We start from the raw sequence: 27,924 nt of genomic DNA on the forward strand, positions 1-27,924 counted from the left end.
TGTGAAAAGACTTTTTTTTCCATGTTTTTTTTTTTTTTTTTTTATATAAACGAGGATGCTGTATTTTTTGGAGCGTACAATTTACTTTACTTTACCCTGCAGACGCCTTTATCCAAAGCGACTTACACGAGGAAGACACCAGCAATTCTCATTTGGTTTTCATAGATTTTGAGTTACAAAAACTAAGTGCCCCGATAAGGCCTAACTTGTCAAGAATAGAACCTGCTCAGTATTTTTTTTTTAATATGTGTGCATGTGTTAGTGTTAGACTCGTTTGAAATACTTTTTAAACAAGTGGGTTTTCTGAATGTTTCTGAAAGGTGGTGGTAGTCTCGGCTAGTCGAATGGAGCAGGGCAAGTTGTTCCACCAGCCAGGGACAACAAAGGAGAACAGAGCCGATTTGGGATCGGGGACCCCGTGAAGAGGGGATTTTCAGTCTCATTTCGTTTGCAGATCTGAGAGGGTGTGCAGGAGTGTATCTGGCTAGCATTGTGTTGATATAAGAGGGTGCATCAAGGATTTAAACTCAATGCGAGCAGCTACCGGGAGCTGTTTAGTGGAGGGAGGTGAGAAGAGGCCTGACATGGGTGTGTTTCTGCAGGTTGACGATGAGGCCGGCTGCCACATTTTACGGTTTTACGGTGACTGCAGAAGCTCCAGCCAGGAGAGAGTTACAATAGTCGAGTTTAGAGATGACCATTGCCAGGACGAGGAGCTGCGTACACTAAATTCTACCCGTAGCCCTAATTTACCTCTTCATTCCTCTGTGCCATACCTGCAATCCTGATATATATGTGTGTGTGTGTGTGTGTATATGTATGTGTGTGTGTGTGTGTGTGTGTGTGTGTGTGTGTATATATATATATATATATATATATATATATATATGCAAAATCTTATTTAGCTTTTTCATTTTTTTCTTTGTATTTTAACTTTCTGACCTTGTTGTACATACGTATTCTAATGTACTTACTGCATTTTAATTGCATATTACATATGTTTAACGATGGTATAGTGTTTGCTTTTTGAAAAGTAGAAACAGTTACAACCCCATTTTCTCTGCCTCGTCACCCCATGTTGATGAGTTTAGTTCTGCAACTTGTCGCGTATGGTTTAATAGCGTGAATACACGGTATTTAGAATTGCCTGGTCCAGACCAGCGTTGCGACATAAGCCGGTAAAATGCCGCGTCTGGCGGGTCCTCGGTCCTTCGGCGCTATGGCAGGCCAATCACACCACAATTCGGCTGCATGTTAACGCCTGCTCTGCCCACTGGCCCAACACAACCACGCCCATTTCTCCTCCCGCAACAAAACAGCCTGCTGCAGTTCCAATTCAGGAAATCGTTACCAACCGTGGTGCCTTTGAACAGATCTACACATTAAAAAAAGCGAAGAAGTAACAACTTATTGGTTGAAACCTGAACCACCCACAATCTCACTGTAGATACAACAAATCAGCCCATTATAATTAATGGAACAGTTGACAGCACAACTACAGTTGAAGACTCACATCTTTAAAAGAAGATGGGGACCAGTTCAAGGCCTTGTTGGATAGGCCACTTATGTCTCTTTTGAGTTTATATTGTTGCTTGAAGTTTGTCTATTTATTCATTTTTATTATTTTTTGATTGTAATTTAATATATATATATATATATATATCTTTATTTGAGAGCTTGGGCCCAATCTCAGGATGGTTGTTATTGTTTGTATTTACGTTGACTGTTGTTAATAAAAGTAAAAAAAAAAAACTTGACAAACTTCCAGTTTAATCGTCTGGTACAGGCTAAATACCAAAGACATCAGTGAGGGTGATAAAAATTATTCAAGAACGTCACAGCTTTAACTGGACAGTAAACATGCAAATTAGTTGCACAAAAATCCACTTCCAAACAGCCGTGCAATTTATTATGTGCTGCCAAGAAATGTTGAGACAGCTGTGAAATACGAATAACAGGCACATTACCTCACCTGTCCTCTCCAGCTCGCCGTACTGCTGTCGCGTGGCTGTTTTGTTGTGGGAGGAGAAATGGGCGGGTCAGACCATGCGTCTGCTAACACAGACCACAGCCTGGTCCAGAGGTCCACACGTGCTCGGTTGTAGCGCATGCAGAAAAGGTGTTATGTTGAGTACGTGCACAGGTAACAGGTGGTAGGAACTGGCTCACAACTCTGATGCCCTCTACAGGAAAGGACAGAGCAGGCCTTTTGGGGTGAAGGACCCACTCAAGACCTTTTATGACTCTGTGGGGGCCTCAGTCATCTTTTATGGTGTGGTCTGCTGGGGAGGTAGCATCTCTGCTGGGGACAGGAAGAGACTGAACAGGCTGATCGGGAGGGCCAGCTCTGTTCTAGGATGCCCTCTGAACCCAGTGGAGGTGGTGAGGGACAGGACAATGGTGGCTTAGCTGTCATCCCTGCTGAACAACATCTCCCATCCCATGCAAGAGACCCTGATGGGACTGAGCAGCTCCTTCAGTGGCAGGCTGCGGCAACTACGATGTGGGACAGAGAGATTCAGAAGGTCTTTCCTGCCAGGCAACCTAACAGCTGACCACACTAACACACACATCCAGTACACCATCTTCATTTCTCGACAGGATCTAAAGTGCAATATGTCTATCTACCCACACTGTACATAGGTATAATCTCACAAATATATATTTTATGTATATACCAACATATTTTTTATTTTTACTTTTTTTGTTTACAACTTTTACAACTTGAAAACCGAATCTTATATTATACAGTCGACATAAGTGTCTGTGCTTATGTTTTTTTGCTGCTCTTATTTACTCAATTTACTCAAAAGAACTCAAATAGGGGCAGTGGTGTCCTAGTGGTTAAGGAAGTGCCCCGTAATGAGAAGGTCAGAAGGTTACCGGATCCTGATCCACCAAAGGTGCCACTCAGGTGCCACTGAGCAAAGAATCGTCCCAACACACTTCTCCCCAGTCGCCTGTCATGGCTGCCCACTGCTCCCCAAGGGTTAAAAGCAGAGGACACACTTCGTTGTGTGCACCATGTGCTGTGCTGCAGTGTTTCACAACGACAATCACTTCACTTTCGCTTCTCTTATAAACCTAAAATGCAAGCGAATCGTGGCCCATTTGGCCATCCATACGCCCAGAAGAACTCAGCAGCGCCGCACAGCTGATTTTCGACATTATCCCGGCGTCGTCCACGAGTAGTCGTGGCCGAGTGGTTAAGGCGATGGACTAGAAATCCATTGGGGTCTCCCCGCGCAGGTTCGAATCCTGCCGACTACGACACATTTTTGACTTCAGCGGTGTGAATGGTGGTGGCGTGCTGCGCTAGACAGAATCCGAACCAAGAAGTACCCTGCTTTTATTTATTTATTTATTTTTTTATATAAATACCCGGCTTTCTTGGTGCGCGACGCCGGAGCTAGACTAAGATGGAAATGAAATGAGCGACATCGAAACATGATCGGCAATTAGAACGCATCACCTGACCGCGGTGGCCGAGAATTGCAAACGAATCAATAAAACACTACATACGGCTTGAAACGTGGCGTTTAACGGAAGAATTAAAAAGAAACGAAAATGAATTCTTTCCGGATGTGACGCCCATGATAGTCCGGCAGGAGGCGCTAACGAACAGCTTGAAAACAGCGGCCAGTCCGTGAAGCGGATATTATACCAGTGAAGCTTTCACACTATGAGCTATAAGACTAAAGACCCATATATATTTGTATATACAGGGCAGAACAAGCATATCATGCATATGCATGTACGTGATAAATAAAATTAATTTGAATTGACATTTGAAATTGAGTAGAATTTTTTAGTGGATCTAGAAAAGCCAGATTTCTAGAAGATTCAGAGGGGAGCATTGCCGATCCAGAAGCACGAGAAGTAGATGTACCGGTGATCAGCCAGACCGATCAGCCATTACATTATAACCATGGACATTACCGGACCTCTCGGCAGCAGATCCGGTATATCCTGTCGTTGTGTTGGTGCTTCCATAGATACCAGATCTTCCCTTGGTTTAGGATTTGGAGAATTTGACTTTTTTTCTTAAACCATTTTTGCTGTGTGGTGGGACACAAAATCCTAATGAAGAGAGTTTAGTTGATGCAAGACCTGGTTACCTTTTGCAAACCGACCCAACCATCAACATGATGTAGAAGAAAATGTGATCCAGCACACCTGACTGCCATGTTCCATTGCTCTGTGCCCAGCATGGACACCTTCGCGCCCAAGACACCTTCCTATACATACCAGATTTGGCTGATCGCTGAATCTCGCCTCACCGGTTTTCTTTCCATGGACCACGTTTCTGTCAAGACCACTGACCTCAGACGTGGAGCATCCCACTGTAGTTTTGGAAATGCTATATGTCAGTGGCTCAATTCTTTGCGCTTGACCGTTCTTTCGCTACTTGCAATGCGTCAACTTCAAGTGCAGAATGTTCACGTGCTCCCTATTGTATACCACCCATCGCCAGGTGCCTGAAAAACACTATAGCCCCTGTCAGGAGTTTTAATGTTATGGCTGAATGAACGTGGAAAACCCTCGTCCACATGAGCATCCTTCTCGTTTTAAATAAAAGAAGCGGCCTTGCGGACTGGATTTCCCCGAGTGACCCCTGGCATACAGTGTCTCCGCTTCATGGGCGCTGTGGGATGATGGAGGAGGAGGAGGAGGAGGGCTTTTGAGAACATCAGTATTTGCATGTTACGTAAGTGCGATGTCATCTGGCCGAAAAGCTCGGCCAGTTAAATACGCGCCGGCACCTGTTGTTCCAGCGGGTCACGGCTACTGGAAATATGAAATAAAAAGTAAATTCCATAAGAGGCTAAAACGCTGTCCTTTCTTTCAGAAGGATTTGCCTGTAGTGAAAGTGTGCTGTTTATGAACTCTTTATCAGCAGCTTGACAGAGAAAAGGCACAAAATGTCATTTAAATGTCATGAAGAGGAACCAAAGGCTGTGGTCCAAAAGCAGGGCTTAAGTGGAAGCTCTCTCTAACATCTCTGTCCATAGGGAGTTCAGGAGAGGGGGGTCATAATCCCAGCGAAGAACGTAATCAGCACTCTTTCCTCACAACGATCAGAAGCTCCTCTCATGGCTCAACATGCAACACGACGGCATCGTTCCTACAGAGTAGAGCTGTGTGGAGCCTTCAAATCCACGCCAGTCATTTCTTTTCTCTTAAAATATGAAGGACTGAACTGGATTTTGATCCTGGTGTTGTGATGAGAGGAGGTTTTATCCAAAATGCGTCTTTGGAATGAACCAATCGTGCACACGAGGAGCTAAAAATAGCCCCCACGTCCGGACGGTCACACCATCAGACGACCCGCTTTTCCCGGAAAGTCCTGGTTAAATGGTATGTGTCCAGGATTCTTGAAACAAATGTAAATCAGGACAGGATATATACTGGTGGGCAATTCTGTTCCCCTCAGCTTACAACCTGTGCAAAATTCAGAACATTACATAACTGAATATCTACCAGAAAATAAAGTAGTCCAGCGGCAATTCAATGCACTTCATATTTTGGGATTAGAATAACGTAAGACAGGCCTTGACCTGATGAGTTACCCTCATCAGCAACAAAACATCAGCCGAGGTGTTGGAAGCAGAAAAATTCCTAACGGGATGTTGCTGGCCTGCAATGACAGGATCTTAAAAAAAAAAAAAACGTGGCCCGAGTCTGCTGACATCCCTACATCCGCACACAATAAGGCTTAAATTCTATCCATTAAAGGCATCAGATCTCCTTAAAATGACCAAATTGATGTGAAGGCTTATCCCCATCTGCACTGTACCACCACCACCATATGGCTAACGCAGCACAGTGGAAATGCAATGGCCTCAGCTTGACCCTTCATGTCGATGGGGATTTTGGGGGATAAATAAGACAAACAAGGATGGAATTAAAACAATGAGGGCTTAAGTTCTGCTCCACAGCTAGGGGAGTTTAATTCCATAATTCAACCTCCATCCAAAAGCCTGCAGTAATTTAACACGCGTGTAAAATGAGAGGAATAAAATATAAAAAGTTATATAACTGACAATGAGAAGTGTGTAAATAAGCACAGCACAAAAGGAACTGAAAGTCACATGACCGTGCACACGGTTCAGCAGACTGTACCTAATGCGATGTTGCACCGCGTACTGAGCACGGTACCCAAAACCATCTCTCCCACTTCCACCTCCGCCTCTTAACCCGGAGGCGACCAAGTAACGTTGGGCTGCGAAGAGAGGTTTACGCCTTCAACTAAAAATGCACTAGAATGTCGATATTCAAACAGACCACAAGGAAAAAGTTGGACTTTTAATAATCTCATTTTTATTAATTGAAATAAAACAACAAAAAAAAGACAAACAAATAGAAAAAGCAACAACAACAAAAAAAAAAACAAATAGGGAAAAAACCCAAAACAAAACAGTAAAACAATGAATATCATCATTAGGTGAAGCGAGACATTTAAATAGGGCGGGGCTCCACGTTGGCAGCGGTGAAGGCTGACGTATGTACAAGGTCGCACGTGACAGCCTGAGTTACTGAGACACACCAGAGAAAAAGGCACTATCCAGAGAGAACAACAAAAAATATATAAAATTAAAATAACAGGACGCACAAAAAAAAAAAAAAAAAAAAAAAAAAAAAGAACAGCACAGCACAGAGGACAATGGGTGAAACAGCACATTGGTAAAGCTGATGGCAACTTAAAAATGAAGGAGGGCGGCAGGGTGGGTTGACACAGTGCTGAAGAATGCGCCAGAAGTTCACGCAGATGCATTTTATTATTTAAATGTTTTTTTTTAAACCCAAGACACCATGCAAACGCAGACCTGTCTCTGCTGTGGTGGGTTTTGTGGTTCAGCTCCCTCATGCAGTCCAACACTAGTGTGCGCAGCAGGTTACGTTGGCTTTAATGTAGACTTTCAACACCCTGCAGGAATTATGGCTCTGCACATTGTTTTTTTTTTTTTTAAAAAGAAAAGAATCAGATAATCCACACAAAATCTTTGATTATTGACTGTATGCACCTATTTATAATGATAAAAAACATCACGCCATTTAATTCTTCTTTATCCAAAAAAAAAAAAAAAATCCTCAGATAATTCATAAAATTATACTGACAATATAGCACGTCCCAAGAGCTGCAAGATTTTCATCCAAAAAAATTGAACATAATTTATAATAAAGAAAGAAAAACACAAAAGGACAATAAAATTTGTTTTTGAAAGGTAAACAGACAAAAACACATACAAATATATAATATATATATTCTTAAAAAATGGATTCTCTCTGTAGGTGATTTTCTTCACATAGCCCACATCCCACGCACAACGTTCTCAAAGTTGGAACCTTGCTGCATTCAGCATCAACTGTTTGTTAATCTTGTGTTGTCTGCATTTTTATTTAATTTTTTCAAGATTTAATTTAATATACTCTGACGTGATAAGCCTTTTTTTTTTTTTTTTTTTTAAAAGACAATTTAATGTTAATGGTGTTTCATTAAAGTAATTAAAACATGCGCTCAGAAAAGAGGAAGGTGGAGAAAACAGACTAAAGAGAGTGGTGAATGTGGCAGAAGCAGCAGGGGGAAGAGTGAGCTGTTTTCCGGCTTCAACTTAAGATTTTGATGCACTATGTCTTCTTTCCGGCCATTTTTCTCTTTACATTCTCCCCTGAAAGACCGTTCAGTCCAGACTGCAAGCGTTCATGGTGATGGAAAACATTCTCAGGAATTGAATTTTGCATTAATTTTTCCTTTTCTTTTTCGAGGATGACACACAGGAGAGTGGTTTCTTATTTCTCCATTTTTTTATGTTTCTGTTCTTCTGTTTCTTCTCTGCTCTCCAAGGGTGAAGGAAGAGGAGGCGGGACCAAGGGCTTCAGGGTTGCTTTTTGGTTGGTGGAATTACCGTTTGTTTTTTCTTTACATGTTCCGGTTGACAGGTGTGACGTAGTTGCGCGGGAACATTCCCGTCTGGCCGTGGCACGCTCCTTTCCACCAGTTGGGGTCAGAGTTATCGAGCACCTGGATGAAGTCGCCGCGCCGGAATCCCAGCTCTCCCTCCTCCTGAGGGTCAAAGTCGAACAGTGCCTGCACATACGTCGGATGCTGTACGGAGAGGGATGGACAGAGGTCAACGGCTTCATTCTAAATACAGGACAGTGTGTTTGTGTTAGAGAGAAAGTCTAACTAACCTGTGGGACCTGCTCTATGTCTCGTAGGAAGATCTGCTGGTTCCGTGACACAGAGGTGGAGCGGTGGTAGTCTACCAGCTCGTTCAGAGAGTTAAACTTCACCACCCACAGGAAGTACTTTCCCGCCCCGTCACGAAGCACTTTAAAGTGCTGGACATCATTTCCAAACCTGGAGGATTGGCAAAAGAGAGAGATTTGCAACATGCAAAAAATAAAAAGTGAAAAATGACCAGCGTACTACGGAGAGATGTTGGAATTTCCAAGTCTTAAATTTTGGGAAGCAACATAACATTTAAAGCATTTACCAGACGCCCTTATCCAGAGCGACTTACAATACGTAGTTACAGGGACAGTCCCCCCTGGAGACACTCAGGGTTAAGTGTTTTGCTTATGGGATGGTAGTAAGTAGAGTTTTCAGGTTCTTTGGTGAGTGTGTTATTATCTAGGCTATCCTTTTTTAACTCCCAGAAAACATTCCCTTGGCTCACGAAAGTATCATATTAAAAGAAAACCTAGGTGGTGTTATCTTTAAATCATCTGGATGAAAAGGGATATACCAGCAAATTACACCAAATATAATATTTTGCAACAAGAGTTTTAGTTTGTCTTGTAATAAAAGGGCGGAGTTTAAAAAAAAAAAAAAAAAAAAAAAAAAAGCTCTGCTGGGTGGAAATTTCAAACTGCAAATTCTCGGATGGACTTTGTGTCTGAAAGTCAACGTCACCCGTGTCCTCCTGCCTGAGGGCGGGTTAAGTTCCCGATATGTGTTAACTGAAAATAATTCTGGTCTCAGTGAAAAGATAATGACTGAAGTAGGCGTTTCCTGCACAAGCAAATGATCCTTCAACATCTTTCCTTGCACGCATCCTAAACCTGCTCTCCAGCCGACCCCGACGTCCGATCCTATCGCTGCACCTATGACAGATACATTATTCCCACTCAGGCAGTCAGAAGATTAGTCAGAATTACTGGAACCGGTGAGTTGGATTAGCAATTATGCTGATAGTTATCAAAGAGAACTTTACATACAGACAACAGCAAAGGAAAATGGATGGATTAACCCTGGAGTGACTAAACAAATTCATAGGAGGAAATTTGTCAGCGCAGGTATTGTGTAAAGATGAAAGGCGAGGGAGAGGGATGGGGGGGGGGGGACGACACGACTGAATAAAAAAAATTAGGGAACTAGAAGCCCTCTTGCAGACGCTACGTCTGGCGATTGGTAGGTTTGGGAAGTGAGACAGACATGTATAGAGGGGAAAAAAAAAAAAAAAGATATCTAACTGTGACAAAGGTCAGGGTTTGGAGGCAGGAGCACCTACTTGACTGAGAGGGAGAAGTCTCCTGGTGCGCTCTCGCTCTCACGGATGAGGAATGCTCCATCGTGTCTCTGTTTGTTCAGGATCTCCTCCGCTCGTGCACGTGGAATCTTCCCAAAGAACCACCTGTACAGAGAGGCAGAAAAACAGAACACTTTAAAACCCTTTCATTACCAAAAAATACAAATAAACCACTATATATCTTACAGTTCTACTGTAAGAAGTCACACTACATTAAAAAAGAACTATTACTATAGTTACTATTGACCGATTTGGGTACTGAGAGGCAAAAAAAAGACAAAAGTCAGACAGCACCATGTCATGAGACGATTACTCATTCTAGTCTCCTTTGATCAAACGCATGAAATTAATAAGAAAATGAGTTTGTGCTTTATGTGGGCAGGCACGGCCTGGGCTGAGAACAGTTCCCTGTTTGATAAAAGCAGAGGACAGACCAATTAAACGAAGCACGGAAGAGCGGAGACCCATCAGAAATCCCACACTCAAATATAAAATACAACAAAAGTTGGATTTATATTCTACGGTTTTATTTAGGACGACTGAGGGAAAATAAATAAAGTGGATACACATCCCTTAAAACACAAGATACATGCCACCAACATAAAGGATAAAACCCCATATGTAGTCAATATTTTCCCCATATTTTTGTAAAAGTTACTTCCTCATAGTCACCACCTACTCATATTTCAGTGGAAAAAGCAGAGCGATTTTGCAAATATTTACTCAAGAAATTGTTGTGTATGCATTGGTATTATTTTAAAATTATTTTATTGTTTAATGTTAAATGTTCATGTTTAATACATGCACATTCTGTGACTATTATTGTCATTTTTTTTAATACTGCGTGGTCTCACATTACTGCAGCTCTATATGCACCAGCAGCTGGTGCCTGAAGCTGCATGGCGTCTCCGTGTTGCCGTTGGCCGCGGTCACATTGGTGCACCAGGCGACACACAGCAGCTGGAGTAACTGGTTTCTCTCTCTCTCTGTCAAACGCCAATTTATAAAACCTACCCCCCCACCACGCCTTCCTTGGATGATCCGCCGCTGATGAAGTGTGCACGGCATCAGGTTACAAATCACAAGGAACCCAAGGAAGTTTTAAACCCCTCCCCCAACAATTTAAAACGACTCCACCTAATGCTCAAAACCCCACTTACTACCACTGTGTCCCTGAGCAAGACACTTAACCCCGAGTACCTCCAGGGGGACTGTCCCTGTACCTACTGACTAAGTCGCTCTAGAAAAAGGGGTCTGATATATGCTTTAAATGTAATTATTATTTTTTTTTTTTTTGCCCATTCACAAACATGGTTGCTGCATGGTTTCCGTCTTTATTTTTAAAGTACACAGTTAGAAGCAACACAACAGTATCATGCTTGTAGACTGCTAAGAGAGCATCAAAACGCTGCTGCTGCTGCGTCATCATCATGCTCCATGGCAGCTCTGACCCGTGTGGAGATAAACTGTTCCAGATGAGAACTAAAAGGAAGGTTAATAATCTCAAAAGAAAAACACGGCAGCGTAAAATGGCTTGTTGGCTTCTGGTTTCTGCAGCAGGTTGTCCACAGGCACAGATCAATGTTTCAGTTCTTCATCAAATCAATGTTCCAGTTAGCAATGTCACATTTACATGAAGTCTTGAAACGCTAAATAATTCGGTGAGAATTATCCAAAAAAATTTTTTTTTTTTAGTTATGAAGGTCACCATAATGTGTTTGTTAACACCAGCAGTCATAATTAGTGACTACTAATGGCGCATCTCATTTGACCTCATATTCAGCAGGGGAAAAAATAATGAAAAGTTAATAACAGAGCCAAGCCCTGAAACGAAATGAAGGCCTGCTAAATTAATAAAACGAATCCACCAGTTCTTCAAATATTTCTGGTAGGCTGGTTTTAGCCAACATGAAAGCCATGTTCAGAGAGAGCCTTCTGTTCATTATCTGCGTTAATTTCATCCGAATTTTTATATACACAGAAATGAAGGCGTCCAGAGATGGTAAAGTCAAACAAACACAGCGTACACAGGACAGATGGACACACACAATGCGGTGGAGTCTAGACTACAGGGCCAATACACAGTATAGAGGAAGTGATCACAGTGCAACAGCAGACATTGCTAATGCTGTAGGCATCATAAAATGGAGGACGTAAACAGGAGGTAAAATAAAAGCAACGAATTTGAGAAAACGGCAGAAAAACAGAATAGATTGATACATACAGAAGACACAGAGAGGGGAGATTTATTGTATATACCTCTGTTAAAATAAACCATACAAAAACTTTTCCTACCTTTAACGTATTACTGGTTAAAAAAAGCACCCTTAAACGTTTTTTTCATTATAGCAATTGGCTCAACCAGCCACAGGTCCTGGACCCAGTAGGGTCTCATGCTTTTTGCGAATCTGGCCCGTTTTACTGGCAGTAAAACCGTAAAAGCAGATGGAGAAGCGGGGGGGCGGGCCTCCAGACCCCCGTCCCAACTGTCACTCCTCTGACCTCTCTGGGACCAACAATTCTACAGTCAATACTCAATTAGGCCTAAAAGAGCCTCCAGCACGTTCATTCATCCAGGGAGAGGGGAGGCTGGGGGTGGAGCCATGGAGACGTGCTCCTTTAAGGACTCATTTAGTGTGAGATGTGGTGTGTGGTGAGGTGGGGTGTAGAGTGAGACGTGCTATGAGGTGGGCTGTAGTGTGAGACGTGGTGTGAGGTAGAGGTTTGTTTCACTGCTCTCACAATTCAACTTGATTACAATTAGCGATTCGATATCTCGATGCATCCAATCAATGTTTCTACATTACTTCACATTATGCTTTGAAATATGTCAGTTTGATGAGAGCTACTGTAAAGAGACCAGGCAGATAGAACTCAGATAGAAGTTTAATGCTGCTGCCAGAAAATCACCAAGCAATGGCATTATAATATAATTGGTTATGTTCTGAGCTGCATTAATGCAGAATGCATCAATTAGGTGATTCAATTTAAACACCCTTAGTGCGAGGTGAGGTGGGGCGGTGCGAGGTGAGGCCGTGCGAGGCGTGGTGGTGTGAGGCGAGTTGAGGTGGTGCGAGGCGAGGTGAGGCGGTGCGAGGTGTGGTGGGGCGAGATGAGGTGGTGTGGTGGTGCGAGGTGAGTTGCGGTGGTGCGAGTTGGGTTTGAGGTGGTGCGAGTTGAGTTGAGGTGGTGCGAGGTGAGGCGGTGCGGTGCGAGGTGTGGTGGGGCGAGATGAGGTGGTGTGGTGGTGCGAGGTGAGTTGAGGTGGTGCGAGTTGAGTTGAGGTGGTGCGAGGTGAGTTGCAGTGGTGCGAGTTGGGTTTGAGGTGGTGCGAGTTGAGTTGAGGTGGTGCGAGGTGAGGTGTGGCGGTGCGAGGCGAGTTGAGGTGGTGCGAGGTGAGGTGTGGCGGTGCGAGGTGTGGTGGGGCGAGATGAGGTGGTGTGGTGGTGCGAGTTGAGTTGAGGTGGTGCGTAGTGTGAGGGAAGGCGGGCTTCTTACGGATGCGCTTTCATCTCGATGTAATTCTTAGGAATGAAGCCATCCTTTCCATTCAGCTCTGCCTTGTACCAGTTCTGGTCACATTCTTCATTTAATACCTGGCAAGAAAGAATATCAATGATTAATTTTGGCCAGGTGAAAAACCCCAACAGGAGTACATGGTTTGAGATGTATACACAGACAGTTCAAAAAAAAGAAAACACAGACCATGTAACGTACCTAAAATTTTAATGGAAAATAAAAATGCAAGATATGAAACAAAAGAGGTTAAGAACTTGTATTGAATAATCTGCCTCAAATCATTCAAACTCCCTTGTTTTTAACCAACATCACCCACTGTGGTCATCCAGTTATTTCCATTCCATAGTTAATGAAATTAATTAAAATAATAAAACGATTGGTCATAAGGATTTTACAAGGCTTTTTGACTTGTCACACTTTAATAATATCTGCTGAAGCAGTAAAAAATATAAACCATCAAACCCCGAATTAAGTAATCTGTGGGCCGAACAGGACGGGCGAGGGGGTGGAGGGGAGCACTTCACTTCACCCCCGCAGCTGTCCACAGGCCAGCACTGTCCCTGTTCTACAGAGCGTACAGCCTGCCAGCTGTCACATGGACCACAGTAAAAAAAAAAGGGGACTGAGAGGAGAGAATACGCACAAAAAAAACAAAAAAAAAAAAACAGGTATGACTGATCTATGGTTTCATCCTCTTTCTGAAACATCACTCACACACACAAAATGGATAACCAATTAAGACACATACCTCATCCATATTAGATCTCCCAGGCTTTTCATCCCTTTTATTAAATTATATTACATTTTCATTTACAGTATCAGACAACCTTATCCAGAGCGACTTACAATCAGTATTTACAGGGACAGTCTCCCAGGAGCAATTTAGGGTTAAGTGTCTTGCTCAGGGACACAATGGTAGTAAGTGGGATTTGAACCTGGGTCTTCTGATTCATAGGAGAGTGTGTTACCCACTAGGCTACTACCACCCTATAATTCTCTCTCCCTCCCATCCTGGGACACTAGGTCCAGGGTGGGGACACACACACAAACGCACAATTTAGGCTCACTCTAATCACATATTAGTAGAGGTCTTATAGTGTTGTTTGAAAATACTCAGCGACTGAGCTGTTCTGACCTCGAGGGGAAATTCATTCCACCACCTCGGGGTCAAGACGGAGAAGAGTCTAGATGAGTGTCTTCCTCGTCCCTTCAGCAGTGAAGTGACCAGTACTGAAGGGTCGGGGCGTGTGAGGTGTGGTGCGAGGTATAACGAGGGCTCTGAGGTTGGTCGGTGAAACCTCATGTTTGGCTTTGTAGGCCACCGTCGTGATTTGAATCTGAAGTGGGGCAGCTACTGGGAGCGAGTGGAGGGAGTGTAGCAGTGGGTTGAAAAACCAGCCATGCTGCTGCTTTCTGCATTAGTTGTAGAGGTCAGATTGCACACAGGTGGTAAACCTGCTAGAAGACAGTTACAGTAATCCAGTTGTGAGATCACTAGACTGTACAAGTATCTGGGTGGCCTGTGTTGATAGATAAGGGCGGATCCATCTGATATTGTAGAGGAAGGAAGGTTGAGGTGGTGCGAGATGAGAATATTTTGAGTTTTTGAGGGTGGTGGGCAGAGGTTTCCAGTTTTGCTCTGAAGAAAGTCAATTTAGCAGTGGTGAGGTTAGTGGAGAAGTTCTGTAGGAGTTTGGATTTGAGATCTTTGGACTGCAGGAGGAAACCGGAGAACCCAGAAGAAACCTGCAGCAATATGAAGTGAAATGATTGTCACATGTGATACACAGCAGCACAGTACACAATGCACACAGTGAAATTTGTCCTCTGCATTTAACCCATCACCCTGAGTGAGCAGTGGGCAGCCATGACAAGCGCCCGGGGAGCAGTGTGTGGGGACGGTGCTTTGCTCAGTGGCACCTTGGCGGATCGGGATTCAAACCGGCAACCTTCTGATTACGGGGCCGCTTCCTTAACCGCTAGGCCACCACTGCCAATATGGGGGAAGAGTATGCAAATTCCAAAACACACAAGTTCCAAGCAAAGATTCAAACTCACAACCTTGGAGGGGTGACGCAATGTCACAAACCTCCATGGGGCCCTGCATACAATTCTATTTATTTAGGGGGTTGGTATTTTCACACGCAATCCGTGATTTCTTTCAGCACGATTTGTATAGATAGTATTTTGTTTATAGTATAGATTGTATCGTAGAAATATAGTCTTGAGGTTTTGCGATTCTGAAGGAATGCTTCATGATAATTCATTTGAAACAGATAAAGAGAAATCTGTGCCCACCTACAGATGTGAGCACGGGACAGAACACCATGTTGTTGTGCGGGGTGAGGCGCTTGCTGCAGCTTGGTGTTGGAGAGTCCAACAGGCAACCGCCGGCGCTCGTCTGATTCATGCAGATGCATGGGAACCACCTGCAGCTCGCAGCAACGGCAGATCTTAAGGGCTCGCGTGCAAGGTTTACCTCAGCCTACATCTTTTTACTGTTCACAGAATATTACGAAGAGCGGGGAGTGCATTTCATTTCAAAAATTCGGAGATTTGGGCTCAAACAAGAGTGACTCTCCACAGAAGAGGACGAGAGATGAGACAGGAAAATAGACACGTCAGCTGCCGTATCAATCACCACGTCCGATAGAGTGATGTGGCGATTCAGTCCACTGCTTACATGACGCTCGACGCTCTTGTTCATAGTGACTGATGGCCACGTGTAATGTCAGGTGACCTCTTACATAGTGCTGCTGGACAAGGCACGTGATATGTTGGATTTACATAATTAATTAAATAAATAAAATGCTACTGTGTTTGTAAGCAGGTTAAATGAATCAAAAACACCAGTATTGTTCATTATTTTGAGAACCGAGTGGCCAATGAGAAAATTATAACTAAAACAATTTAATAATAAAACCATTCAATAAAAGCACACACATGCTTACTCGAACATTCATATTAACATGTGCTTCACAAATTCATTTACACCTATTTACAAATCATAAAAATTATTATTTAATAATGTAAAATTATTAAAACAGAAACTATACACATCACCGCTGCTTGATCGGATCAAAATGATTTAGAAGCATGGAACAGTACAGCTGGGGTCGTATCTGAAGAGGGGGACAATAGTTCAGATGTTGTGAGCTGAAGGTCGGCAGGGGATAATCTCCTCCACAGCTGCCACTAGCAGAATCTCGCTGGATGCGGAGCTCGGTCGGCTGGCAGCACAGGCAATGCCGCAATCCAGAGAGCCGCTTCGCATGGAGGACGCGGGGATTATGGGGAGAAATTGGAATAATCTTCCAAAATGCCTGCCATTTCTGATAATGCACTTGAAGCATCCAATAATCGAGAAAAAGAAAAACACTGCCCATATTTCAAAAGTAAAAAAAACAAACGTGCGGCCAAAAACAAGGGCTCTGTTCATGTCAGTGTCTCACAGTGTCAGGGTGTGTGGGTCGGTGTCATCTCCTTTTGAAACCAGACCGGGCGGCGTTTGATCAGAAGATTGTGTAATGCAGCGGGCCAGAGGCAATTTCACTATTCAGCAAGCGGGACGTCAGGGTTAGAGAGATGTCAGTCAAGCACACGCCGCTATTTCTATGCAACCAACGAATATTGACCAAAAAAAAAAAAAAAAAAAAAAAAAAAAAACACAGACCAGATGCAAGTTGTAGTTCATTGTGAATAGATGGAAGACATTTTTCGATTGTCTATTGAGCTGACAACTCCCAGTCCTTGTTTTATGACTGCCAGTTAATTACATGTAATTAAGGTTAAAATACAATGTCATGCAGCAAAGTCAGAAACAACACATAATTGAGTTCATTTCGAAAGAGAGAAGGTCAATGGAACAGAGAAGCAGATTATTGATTGTCTTGTATGACATGAGAAAAAAAATTTACAGCAGACTGTAAGTCCATTTTGAGGCTATGGAACGGAGGCTCGCTCCTGGCGATTACGAAAGCAAAGTCTGAGGTCTGGCAAAAAAAACTTGATGTTAAAAACGATAAAAGATGTGTAACACGCACAAGGCATATTGGTACAGTCATGTTGGCCAGCATCTGCCACTACAATGATGTTGGTTCGGGCTTTTAAAAAGCTGTACTTGTTTAGTTCGGGTTTAACTTTTAAGGCCTGATTAAAGATCTTATATGTGGTTACAGCTTTTCTGCCTATCTAATGGGTCCAGGATACTCACCTCTCAATGTCTACTTATAGGAATATCTGGACCAGGACCGATCAGAGGTCATGGAGTCTACAGAGATTCTTCTTCTCTCGAATGGCTGGTCGCACCGGCGCGATTTCTTTTAGTCACACCATTGAGAAATTTGGTTGCACTCTAGAGCCCTGAGTGAAGTATCAGTGCAGTTTATGTTACACACATCCACCAAAAGACGAGAGGTCTCAGTGACTCATAGTAAACCTCTCCTTAACTTCAGCAGCCAGAAACAGAGCAGCTCGTGGCAGGGGACAGGAAGCTGCTGGGGGGGGGGAAGCAGCCGAGAACAGGAAGCGAGAATCGAGTGGCTATGAGGATTCTGCGGAAGAGTCTTGCAGAAGTAGAGCTTGAAGGCTGGGGCCAGGTGGGTGGGTGGGTGGGTGGAAAAGAGAACTCCTCCCCCAGCATCCTCAGAGCCGAGGAGGTCTGAGGTGGTGGGTTGACAGTTTATTGATAGGGCCTCTACTACAGAGGCCAGGTCCCTAAAACTAATGCCACACACACACAGAAACAGAGAGGAGGGGGAGGAAAAGAAACAGGGTGTAAGCAGGAAACCAGAGCTGTCTCACATAAAAACCACAGCTGGCAAAAAAAGATGGCGTAAAACTAACTTAAAAATTTCCCCACATTAAACATTTTCATAATAGGGCAGTGCAGAATAACTGCAGCTGGTCTAACTTCCTCTAAAATCGCTTCAAAATACAAAAAATTAAAACCATGAAAACTACTAGTCGTGTTACAGTTACATAAACAAATCTGGGTTTAGGTAAATGTAACGACAATCAATTAAACTCAATTTATGGGAAAAAAAAAATACAAAAATGTATTATGAAACGATATGAAATCTAGACCAACTCATCGATGAGGCAGGTACAGAACTTTCACTGGTACATTAATGGGGGAAACATTTTAATAAAATTAAAAACTGGGCCCACTTGCCCAGTGCCACCCATGATATTTGGAGCATGACCGCGTCTCTCCCACCACCACTTTCCCCTCCAAAAGAGATGTGAGAAATAGAGAAAATGTGGTCATGCAAATAAATGATTACGCAGGGTGTTCCACCATGCATGGCCGAGTTACAGCTGAACAGAAAACGAACAAGGGTGTGTGTTCAAATACTGACATTTTAAGATGTAAAAGATGGATCAGTGCAAAAGGCACAACACTGAGTTCTGCCACAATTAATTACAGCTCTACAACATAATTCCATCTCATACACAGGATAAAAAGTAAAGTTCAGAAACACACAAGAGGAATTCTGCACCACATTACCGATCCACAGGGGCAGAATTCATTGAGCAAGAAGCATTGTGCGATTGGAAGCAGAACTGGTTAATGATAAGCCTTGTACAAATAAGATTTCAGACGTGATTAAGTAACTACACACGTTACTCTGACAGACACAACAAAGTCGCAAACAGTTGGCGGTCACCAACGCTAGTTCGGACTATTTTGCACAAATGAGCGTTCCCACACAAGAAGCGCTGACGTAGCTGACCATTTAAGCTACTTACCTACTGGTAAAGGAAAACATGGCTAATCCAGAGTCATCTTACCTAAACAGTATTCCAGACATTGAACAATGTCTACCATGCTACAGATCAGATAGTATTAGAAAGCAAACTTGAACACAACAGATTCCCACTTTTGGACCCACAATAAAAGCTTGATAAGCATAAAATTGTGTAAACAAAAAAAAAAAAAATCATATCAGTCTATTGGCAGAATGGAGGTATTGCAATACTGTTCCACTCAGCCGTGCCTTAGACTCTTCAGAGAGTTAATATAAAACGTTATATAAAAAGGTCATGTCCTAGGGCCAAAATGTTGAATATACTGCTTGATGGCGTAAATGTGCATACCGAGACCTGAATGGGACACTTTGCATGAAAAACCGAAGCCTTCGGCAGTGAAACATGTGACCACCAGGATCTGAAGGTGTTTTCTGTGGTGATGTTTTGAAGTGTGGCCAGGGCAACAACAAAGCATCAGTCCAAAATGTGGTGGATTCTGACCACGTACCCCAGCAGATCTAACGTTCGCTCACTTGCTCAATTACACTTTGTGGCTCCCGCTCTCTCACACACAAAGAATTCATACTTCATATTCTGACCAATTCCACTCAGCACCACAGCAAAAACTGCTTATATGTCCACCAATAAGAGTCCTGTAGAAGCGCTTGAAAGACCGCAGCCGGCCTTTGTAGGTCTATTGATGGTTTGAAATCCCCTGGCATACGGAAACATTATTACTGAAAGAAGCAGCTTCATTTGAAAGGTCTTAATGTTGGGACCTTAATTAGCAAGTGTGAAGCAAAGTTGGAACCATAACTTGGTCCTATGGTTTCTCTGATAAAATTTTTTTAAGCTCATTTTTGTAGCATAAAACTTCCTGGAGAGTGCCAGTGCACATGTTGCTGGAGGCTTTAAGGAGCAGGTTTGTATGGGCTCTACATTAACGGATCATTGTAAATAAGGGTAGATGGAGGGGAAGATGCAGCCCTCGGGAGCAGAAAGTTTAAAAACGGCTGAAGGAAGACCCTCTTTCCACGCACCGAGCACACTCCTTGAACAAATTGTGCCCGGCGTTCCAAATGCCGCTTACATTTAAAACGCTTTACAAAAATAAGTGTGGGCAGCTTCTGATTTCAGGATGCAAATTTAGTTCCCTTTTTTCAGGGGAGAAAAAAAATAATAAATTATATATATATGTGTGTGTGTGTGTGTGTGTGTGCGCAATCATGAAGATGGCGACTCATAATCCTGACATTCTTCAGAGAAAGCTTCAATCCAACGTGAGTAAGCTGCTGCTAATCTTCCCTCGGGGAGAAATCGGTTAAAGCAAAAACTGCACACATCAGTGCTGCGAAATGAAGCGCGGCTCTAAGCTGCCTTCGAGGTAGCGCACAGATTTACACAAGATAACGCAAACCCAGCGCACGCATTGGCTTGACTTTGCACACCACCACCCCAAGTGCCTTTTTTTTTTTTTTTTTTTTTACATAGGACAGCGAAGGGGTGCATGGCCCTTTTTGGTGAGAAACGACCCCCTTTTTACGGTTTTGATGAAATGCTGCAGTTAGTCCTCAATGAGTCAGTTTCTTGGCTTCCGTTTCTTGCAAAGTAAAGATCAGCTTTTGCAATGATGTGGGTGCTCATGGGAAATGGCAAAATGTCACGGCCTGGCCTCTTAACATCCAAGAAAAAGGTTGTGCGACCATCCCAGCAGACTCCAGAGACAGCCAGAAAAGGCAGAAGACAAAGATCAGTTTGCTCCTCTCCACGATCATTAAACGCAGAATCCGCATAAATATCGAGGAGAAGAGGAGCTCCGTGACCGAAGGGGGGCAAAACAACATGCGTAATGCTTTAGATGTGGCGGTTAGCATGCCAAGCACAGATAGACGCAAAGCAGCTGCTGGCCTAAGGGTGGGGGAAGGAGAGACCTGTTCCATCTTGCCTAGCCTAAAAAGCCACCTAGAAGGGAAAAAGAACTGCTATTAGGAAAAGGGTGAAGAGGACCCAGCAAGTTGCTGACGTAGGTGTTGTGAGCATATAAAAAGTCAGGTCCAGAAACATTGGGACATTGACACAATTCTGGCACTGTACACCGCCACAATGTTATTTGAAATGAAGCAATCGATATGTGCGTTAACTGCAGACTTCCAGCTTTAGCTTGAGGGAATTTACATCCAAATAAGGATAGCGATGTAGGAATTACAACATGTGCCTCCCTTTTTTTTTTTTTTTTAAAGGGACCGAAAGTAATGGGACAAATCAACAATTATAAATCTAACTTTCACTTTTTAAATACTTGGTTGCAATTAAAGCTGGAAGTCTGGAATGCGCAGACATCAGCAGCCGCTAGGTAACGCCCGGTAACGCACTGACTTTCCTGCAAAAGTCTTCCGTTCCTGCTTGTTCTTGGGGACTTTTCCAACATTAGTTTTGTCTTCAGCAAGTGAAATGCATGCTCAATCAGATTCAGGTCAGGTGTTATGCTGTAAGAGCCAATGGGGAGGCAAACCGTGAAGAAAAACCTTCACAAGGATGCGTTCACAAGGATGGATCTGTTAAAAACACAGCAAAACGACAACTGTATCGTGGCACTTCAGAAACACACACAAAAAAAAAAAAAAAAAAAAAAAACATGCACCAAAAACTAATCAAAACCATGGCCGGAAAAAAAGGCACCGTAAGATACCCGTACAAATCAACCAGAATCAGTCACATAATTACAATAATTACAAACCGGTTCCATTGGCGGCCGTATGTCCACCACCGTGCTTCCCTGAAGAGGTGGCGCGTCCGGGATCATGACCAGTTCCTTTCCTTCTCCATACTCTTCTCTTCCCATCACTCTGGTACAAGTTGACCCATAGGATGGTTGTTCCAGAACCGTAATCTTCCCTTCCTGTTTTTGAGGTTCACCAGCGGTTTACATCGTGTGAGGAACCGGCAGTATTTACTCTGGTGAAATCTTCTCTCGACTGTCACACATACACCTGCCTCCCGGAGAGCGTTCTTGATCAGGCCAACAGCTGTGAAAGGAATCATCCACCACAGTGGTTTTTCCGTGGTCTTCTGGTGTCTTCTTTCTTTTTAAGAATGGTGACTTAGGAACAGTTCATATGATCTTGCTATCTCTGTGATGGCTTTGTTTAATTTTTTTCTCACATTGAGTGTTGACAGCAACAGATTCCAAAGGCAAACAGCAGACTTGAAATGAACTCTAGACCTTTTATCAGCTCCTTGTAAATGGGATAATGAGGGAATAACAACAAACACCAGCCATGGAACAGCCGAGCAGACAAGGTGTTGTAAGGTGTTCCCAGTTTGTGATAAAAACTTGCTGGTTGTGACAGACCAGAAGATGCTGTGCAGAAGGTACGTATAAACTGGACCATGGAGTAATGAAAGATGCAGTCCTTGTCTTATGAGTGATGTTTTCCTCTAGATCATGTGGATGGACAAATGCAGCATAGCAACAAAGTAAGCAGGATATGTTCCACTGAAAGACTTTTACAGAACATAAATGATGTTATCAGATGCCCAGAGCGACTTAGTTACAGGGACAGTCCCCCCCTGGAGCAACTTAGGGTTAATTGTCTTGCTCAGGGACACAATGGTAGTAAGTGGGATTTGAACCTGGGTCTTCTTGTTCACAGGCGAGTGTGTTACCCACTAGGCCTACCAGAATGGTGTCAGTGGTGGCCTAGCGGGTAAGGAAGTGGACACGTAATCAGAAGGTTTCTGGTTCAAATCCTGAACTGCCAAGGTACCACTGAGCAAGGTACAGTCCCCACACGCTGCTTCCCGGGCGCCTTTCATGGCTGCCCACTGCTGCCAAGGGTGATGGGTTAAAAGCAGAGGTATGCGTTTCGATGGGTCACCATGTGCAGTGCTTCACTTTGCCTCCATGTTCTCCAGATCTGATGATGAAAACAAGATGGGAAGCACCCCCACTCAGCTCATAGCACTTAAAGGATCTACAGCTAACGTCTTCGTGCCAGATACCAGATACCCTTCAAAGGTCTTGACCTCTACGTCCCAATGGGTTAGAGATGTTCTGGTGGCATAAAGCAATTTTGCTCTGAAAAAGGAAGTACACAAAACAACTGAAACCCTTTCCTCAGTTCTCTGTAGAAGGAACAGAAAACCTCACAAAACATTTTTCTTTTCTTAACCCCCATGTCACCCTGCAGTTGCCTTAAATCCACCACTGGTACAAACGAGACCTCAACTGCTAACCAGCCACACCTACAGATAGATTTTCTCAGTAAACGTTATGACGATTGCCCTATAGACATGACATTCGATTGTGAAAGAGGCCTAAACCGGAAGTGAGAGGGAGACAATCTGGCAATAATCTCCAAAGATCCACAGCCCATGTTCCCTAGGCCTTAATCGACAACTGATTAATTGTCTAACTCTACAATTTTATAGAATATAGAAATAGTTTTTTTCTTCCCTTATGTACTTCATTGATTATTGTCCACCGTCTTCTTGAGTTAATCTGGTTTTGTAAGGCACCTATCAATAAAACATTATTTCAATGAGAGCAGACTGCATCAGTTAAGATTAGTGTTGGGTGGAAGTAGTACTGGATGGCGGGTTTTAACAACCTTTCATCTCTCTGACCCACTCAGAAAACACAGCACAAAATGCAGCATCAGGAAAACTCCAAGTGTCACAGCAGCACGTCTCAGGACCCTGCTGTGGTTCTGTGTGTGAAGGATTTGCCTCAAAAAACATGCTCGGCGTCATTGCTTAGGTCACTACCTCGCTGGCCTCATTACAGGGCCCTGGCCTTTACACGCAGAGAGGTGGCGACATAACTTCTTGTATCTCAACCGCCTCTTCACGGCATGGAGGCTGCCCGGGGGCCATTCTCAGAATCCTAGGTGCAGTGACTTTTCTAAAGAAGGAAGTTTCCTAGGAGGAGGAATTCTACAAAGTCGATGGCCCGCAGGACTGTTCCCCATTAAGCCTGGTCTCACGGACACAGCAGACCAGTTACAGTTTAGCGAAGACGTTCATGTTGTGAGCTATACAGCCGGCGATACATGCAAGATTTACGCTCATGATATATTAGTCAGGGCCGGCAAGATTGATCATATTTCACCAGCTGAATGTCATATGGGTGGTAGTAGCCTAGTGGGTAACACACTCGCCTATGAACCAGAAGACCCAGGTTCAAATCCCACTTACTACCATTGCGTCCCTGAGCAAGACACTTAACCCTGAGTTGCTCCAGGGGGGGACTGTCCCTGTAACTACTGGTTGTAAGTCGCTCTGGATAAGGGCGTCTGATAAATGCTGTAAATGTAATGTAAATGACTCAGGATTTCCAAACTCTTAAACTAATACAACATCAGGTGTGTTAATAGAATGGGTTGGGCAATAAAACCAAAAGTGATCATTTATACACATAAAAGAGTCACATGGGGGGATTAATACAGCTTACATTTACACAATCTGCTCACAAGTGGTATTTGTTCACTTATAGTCACTCAGAAGCAGTGGTATGACCGTAATAAGACATTAGTTACAGACTTTGGGGAAGTGTGTGTGTGTACGGTGGTGCATTAAAAACCTGCAAATGAATTCATCCAATGTAATTGCTCACAGTTCAGCACACAGTACATACTGCAAATGGCAATTTTAAGTGCTGCTTTTAGCTGAACAACCTGGTTTTGAACTGTATGCAGTTGCCTGGGACAATTTTGACTTGTGAACTTGACTGGGCGGGGGGATATACGCTGCATAAGTGAGCGTACACTAGCTCAATTACACACTGTACAGACACTTTTCAGATTAAATGGGAAGAAAATGGAAGAATTTGCAAGAGTTGCAATAAATGATGTGCAAAACCCACAACGCCTGTACTCTCTATAGAACAGCACAGCAAAGCAACCGCACAGGGCTGCAGCCCGGCAGCACTACATCGCTGCAAAGTCAAAGCAAATTCATCCGAAATGTGCTCAGCTACACAAACGAGAAGCAAAGAGACGCTTTCCAACAGAAAAAAAATGGTTTCGCAGAGTAGGGGTATATTGCTTTCATTTATTCGATTTATTCCATTATGCTTCAGACAAGAGAACAGCAAGAGCATCTCGCCTAGCACCCAAACCAGCACTCCAAACGTAGCAGACGTCTGCAGAAGCAGAAGCAGGCCCGGTGAGCACTGGATGAGTAAGCAGAAACCAGCCGCCTCAGACGTCCACTTCCACGCCCAGCCCTCCGAGAGCAGGAACATACGCTGGCGTTCGCGCCGGTGGCGCGGGTCTGCCACTCAAAGCGGTATGCCCTGACTTACATAACGCTCTCAGACCAAACTGGACAACAGCAGTGTTGGAAAACCCAAGATATAACAAACGAGGAACTTCATTGTACATGCGCTGAAACATGCACGCACACGACTTCATCAAATAACAGAAACGCAAGTATGAATTGAGGGAGGAAAAAAAGTTGGACAAAATATGATTCAACCTTTTCAACGAACAATAATTACACAGACTGCACCTGGCTGGGGCTTCATTACACCAAAATAATCACACAAAAAAAATTACTTACCATATACGCCGCTGCGGTGAACAATGGCTTTATTGTGGTGCCATCATTTTTACGAGTAAATGCAAAGCAACCGTATGACGTGCTTCTGTATGGCACCGATGGAAGAGTCACTAACGTAACTACTGTCCCAACAAAAAGTGCTGAACTCCATTTCCCACTCATTCTGATTTCTGCATCTACTTCAATGATCACATATTACTAAGGGGTAGAAACCATTGCAAATACTGTAGCAAATCTGTTTTTGCAATGGACTGTACACTTCAGGACAAATTATTATTATTTTTTTTTAAATAGCATAACCTGGTCAGACAATACAGTCGGGTGGGGGTACTGGAGATCCCCAGCTCTCAATCAGTGCGGAAAGAAGGCATAACTGGCTAGTAAGCGGCCCATGGCAATGGAGACACTGCAATGTTACTGCAATGTAGCTTTTATAGCAAGCAAAAAAAAAAAAAAAACGCGCCGTGTGTGGTTTTTGGGGAAAAAAAAAAAAAAAAAAAAAGCCTTGGTCACAACCAGGCACTAAAGAGTTAAATTCCCCCCCCCCATTTAAACTACAACATTCTGATAAATTATCATTAGAGACGAAGCACCATTACACCAATGAAAATAGCTAAAGTAGATAAAAAGTAATATTTTAAAATAAGAATTTTTTTTATATATATTTATCATTGTACAGGAAACACAAAAGCAGCAAAGCCTTAAAAGCGCAGTTATTACAGTTTTTTGCTGGCTGGTGAGAATTTGTGATCCAGTTTGCCAAGCTCCCCTGTACATCTACAGTACATTGCTGCTGGTTTCAGGCCACATTTTCCAACATTTGACTGAGTGTCCATTTAGCATAACTTCCAAGTACTTCGGCCTATGAATCACCTTCTCATACCATCTAACACACTTTTAAAGGCGGCCAGGACGAGCACGGGATAAAAAACCCTTGCAAGATATTTAATTCATTTCTTACTGACTCGGACTCTTAAGGCCAGTGGGATGACGCTCAATGATCCTGGTTCTTGGAAACGAAGAAGGGGGTAAAAATAAATTATACAGAAGCTTAAGGGCACGGACTTAATTTGAAATAAAGGAAGAGAAAAGCAGAAACGGCAGCTGGCTTAATCCATTCTGAGTCTCACTTCCTGTCAATGATGTGGTTAACAAGATGAATTGTAGGACTGCAGAGCACGAGAAAAAAAAAAAAAAAAAAACTTCCTTCCATCATGTTTTATGTAGACTTTCCAACTAAAACGCATATGCAAACCGTGGATCATCTTCAAGGCAGTGACTCATCTTGCAGTACCACATGACAGGAAACTGAAAATGGGAGGCTGAAATAATTACCGACGCATTCAATTAGTGCAAGGATGTGACAAGAAGAGGGAGGGACCTGGCCTCACAGCCCTCTGCACAAATCCCTCAAACCTTTTAAGTAAATTAAACTAAATGAATCGGCTTCATTTTCAGGTTGCGGACCGCTACGGTGCCGCCTGCCAGAAGGATTCGGAGGCAACGCCGAGGCTCATAAAGCCTTGCCGGCTCACTAGCGGGACGCAGATCATATCACTTCTGCTGAAAGAGGTCTAACCACGTTACCGATTCACACTGTGTTAACCTGAAAATAAGAGGCATGCTTTTATTGGAAGTGGCCGTTGCAACAGCCAAGGGAAGTGTCCATACGGGAAGCGTCCGGGTAAAAAAAGAACCTCCATTAACAAATATATTGCTACTCCAGTGGGTTAACTAAAGCAAAATAATCCACGTGATGAATTCTCCCCCAATTTAACTGAAAAGAGAACAAAAAAAGTCCATCAACAGCATACGCTGAACTACCAACCTGCTGACCCATAATGCACTTTGAATGTGATTAATGTGATTTTCTCTTGGTTTTCATTTATAGCTAATTGAAAAATGCATGCTGGATTTACAACATCATATAATTATTAATAATAATATTGTGATATGTGACATGGAGAACACACTGGCATTTAAAAAAAAAATGCCACAATCTTTTGCCACAGAGAAAAGCCAGGCACGAACCCAGGGCTGATGGCACCTGAGCCCACATGGGAACTGTTCCGTGAATGGTAGTCTTAGTGAAGGACTGCCAAAATTAATACTCATTAACAACATGGATTTGCCTGAAGAAAGCAGCATTCCCCCGTGAGCACCTTTAATACTACTGAAATGATAATAAAAATGTAAAATTAAACATTTACCTTCAGGACCTCCCCACGTTTAAAACTTAGCTCGTCTTCAGCAGTCGCCTTGAAATCATATTTGGCAATGGCTTCCATTGTTAAAAAAATGCCGGACACCTGTGCGTAACCTAGTGTTGAAGGGAGCTGGACGTGCTGCTGCTGATGATTATATCCTGGAGATTAAGGGATCCCCACAAAAAAGAAAAAAAAAAAAAAAAAAAAAAAAAAAAACCAGCTGTAAAAACACTAAGATCCCGACGATCTGCCGCGTCGAGTCTCTCCTCCCGTCTGTGACCCGCTCCTCCGCCACCAGATCCTCACATAAAGGTCACAGCGCGGTACCTACAAGCGAATCGGGGGGGAAATAA

The 27,924-nt window shown here is 43.3% G+C and overlaps 1 protein-coding gene and 1 non-coding gene across 2 annotated transcripts; one reads left to right on the forward strand and one right to left on the reverse strand.

Annotated features, from left to right (window-relative positions):
- Positions 1-3,188: 3,188 nt before the first annotated feature.
- On the forward strand, positions 3,189-3,270 carry trnas-aga (transfer RNA serine (anticodon AGA)). The gene has a single exon. It is a non-coding gene; the product is annotated as a tRNA-Ser (tRNA).
- A 3,674-nt stretch (positions 3,271-6,944) lies between these two features.
- Positions 6,945-27,761, reverse strand: grb2b (growth factor receptor-bound protein 2b). Its single transcript, XM_028985479.1, has 5 exons — positions 27,575-27,761; positions 13,032-13,129; positions 9,516-9,638; positions 8,194-8,362; positions 6,945-8,107 (listed from the first exon to the last, which is right to left on the reverse strand). Exons 1-5 carry the CDS (start codon positions 27,650-27,652, stop codon positions 7,922-7,924), a joined length of 654 nt encoding a protein of 217 aa, XP_028841312.1. The 5' UTR covers positions 27,653-27,761; the 3' UTR covers positions 6,945-7,921.
- Positions 27,762-27,924: the final 163 nt, after the last annotated feature.

The sequence above is a fragment of the Denticeps clupeoides genome, chromosome 7 (assembly GCF_900700375.1).
Source record: "Denticeps clupeoides chromosome 7, fDenClu1.1, whole genome shotgun sequence".
NCBI classification, from domain to species: Eukaryota; Metazoa; Chordata; class Actinopteri; order Clupeiformes; family Denticipitidae; genus Denticeps; species Denticeps clupeoides.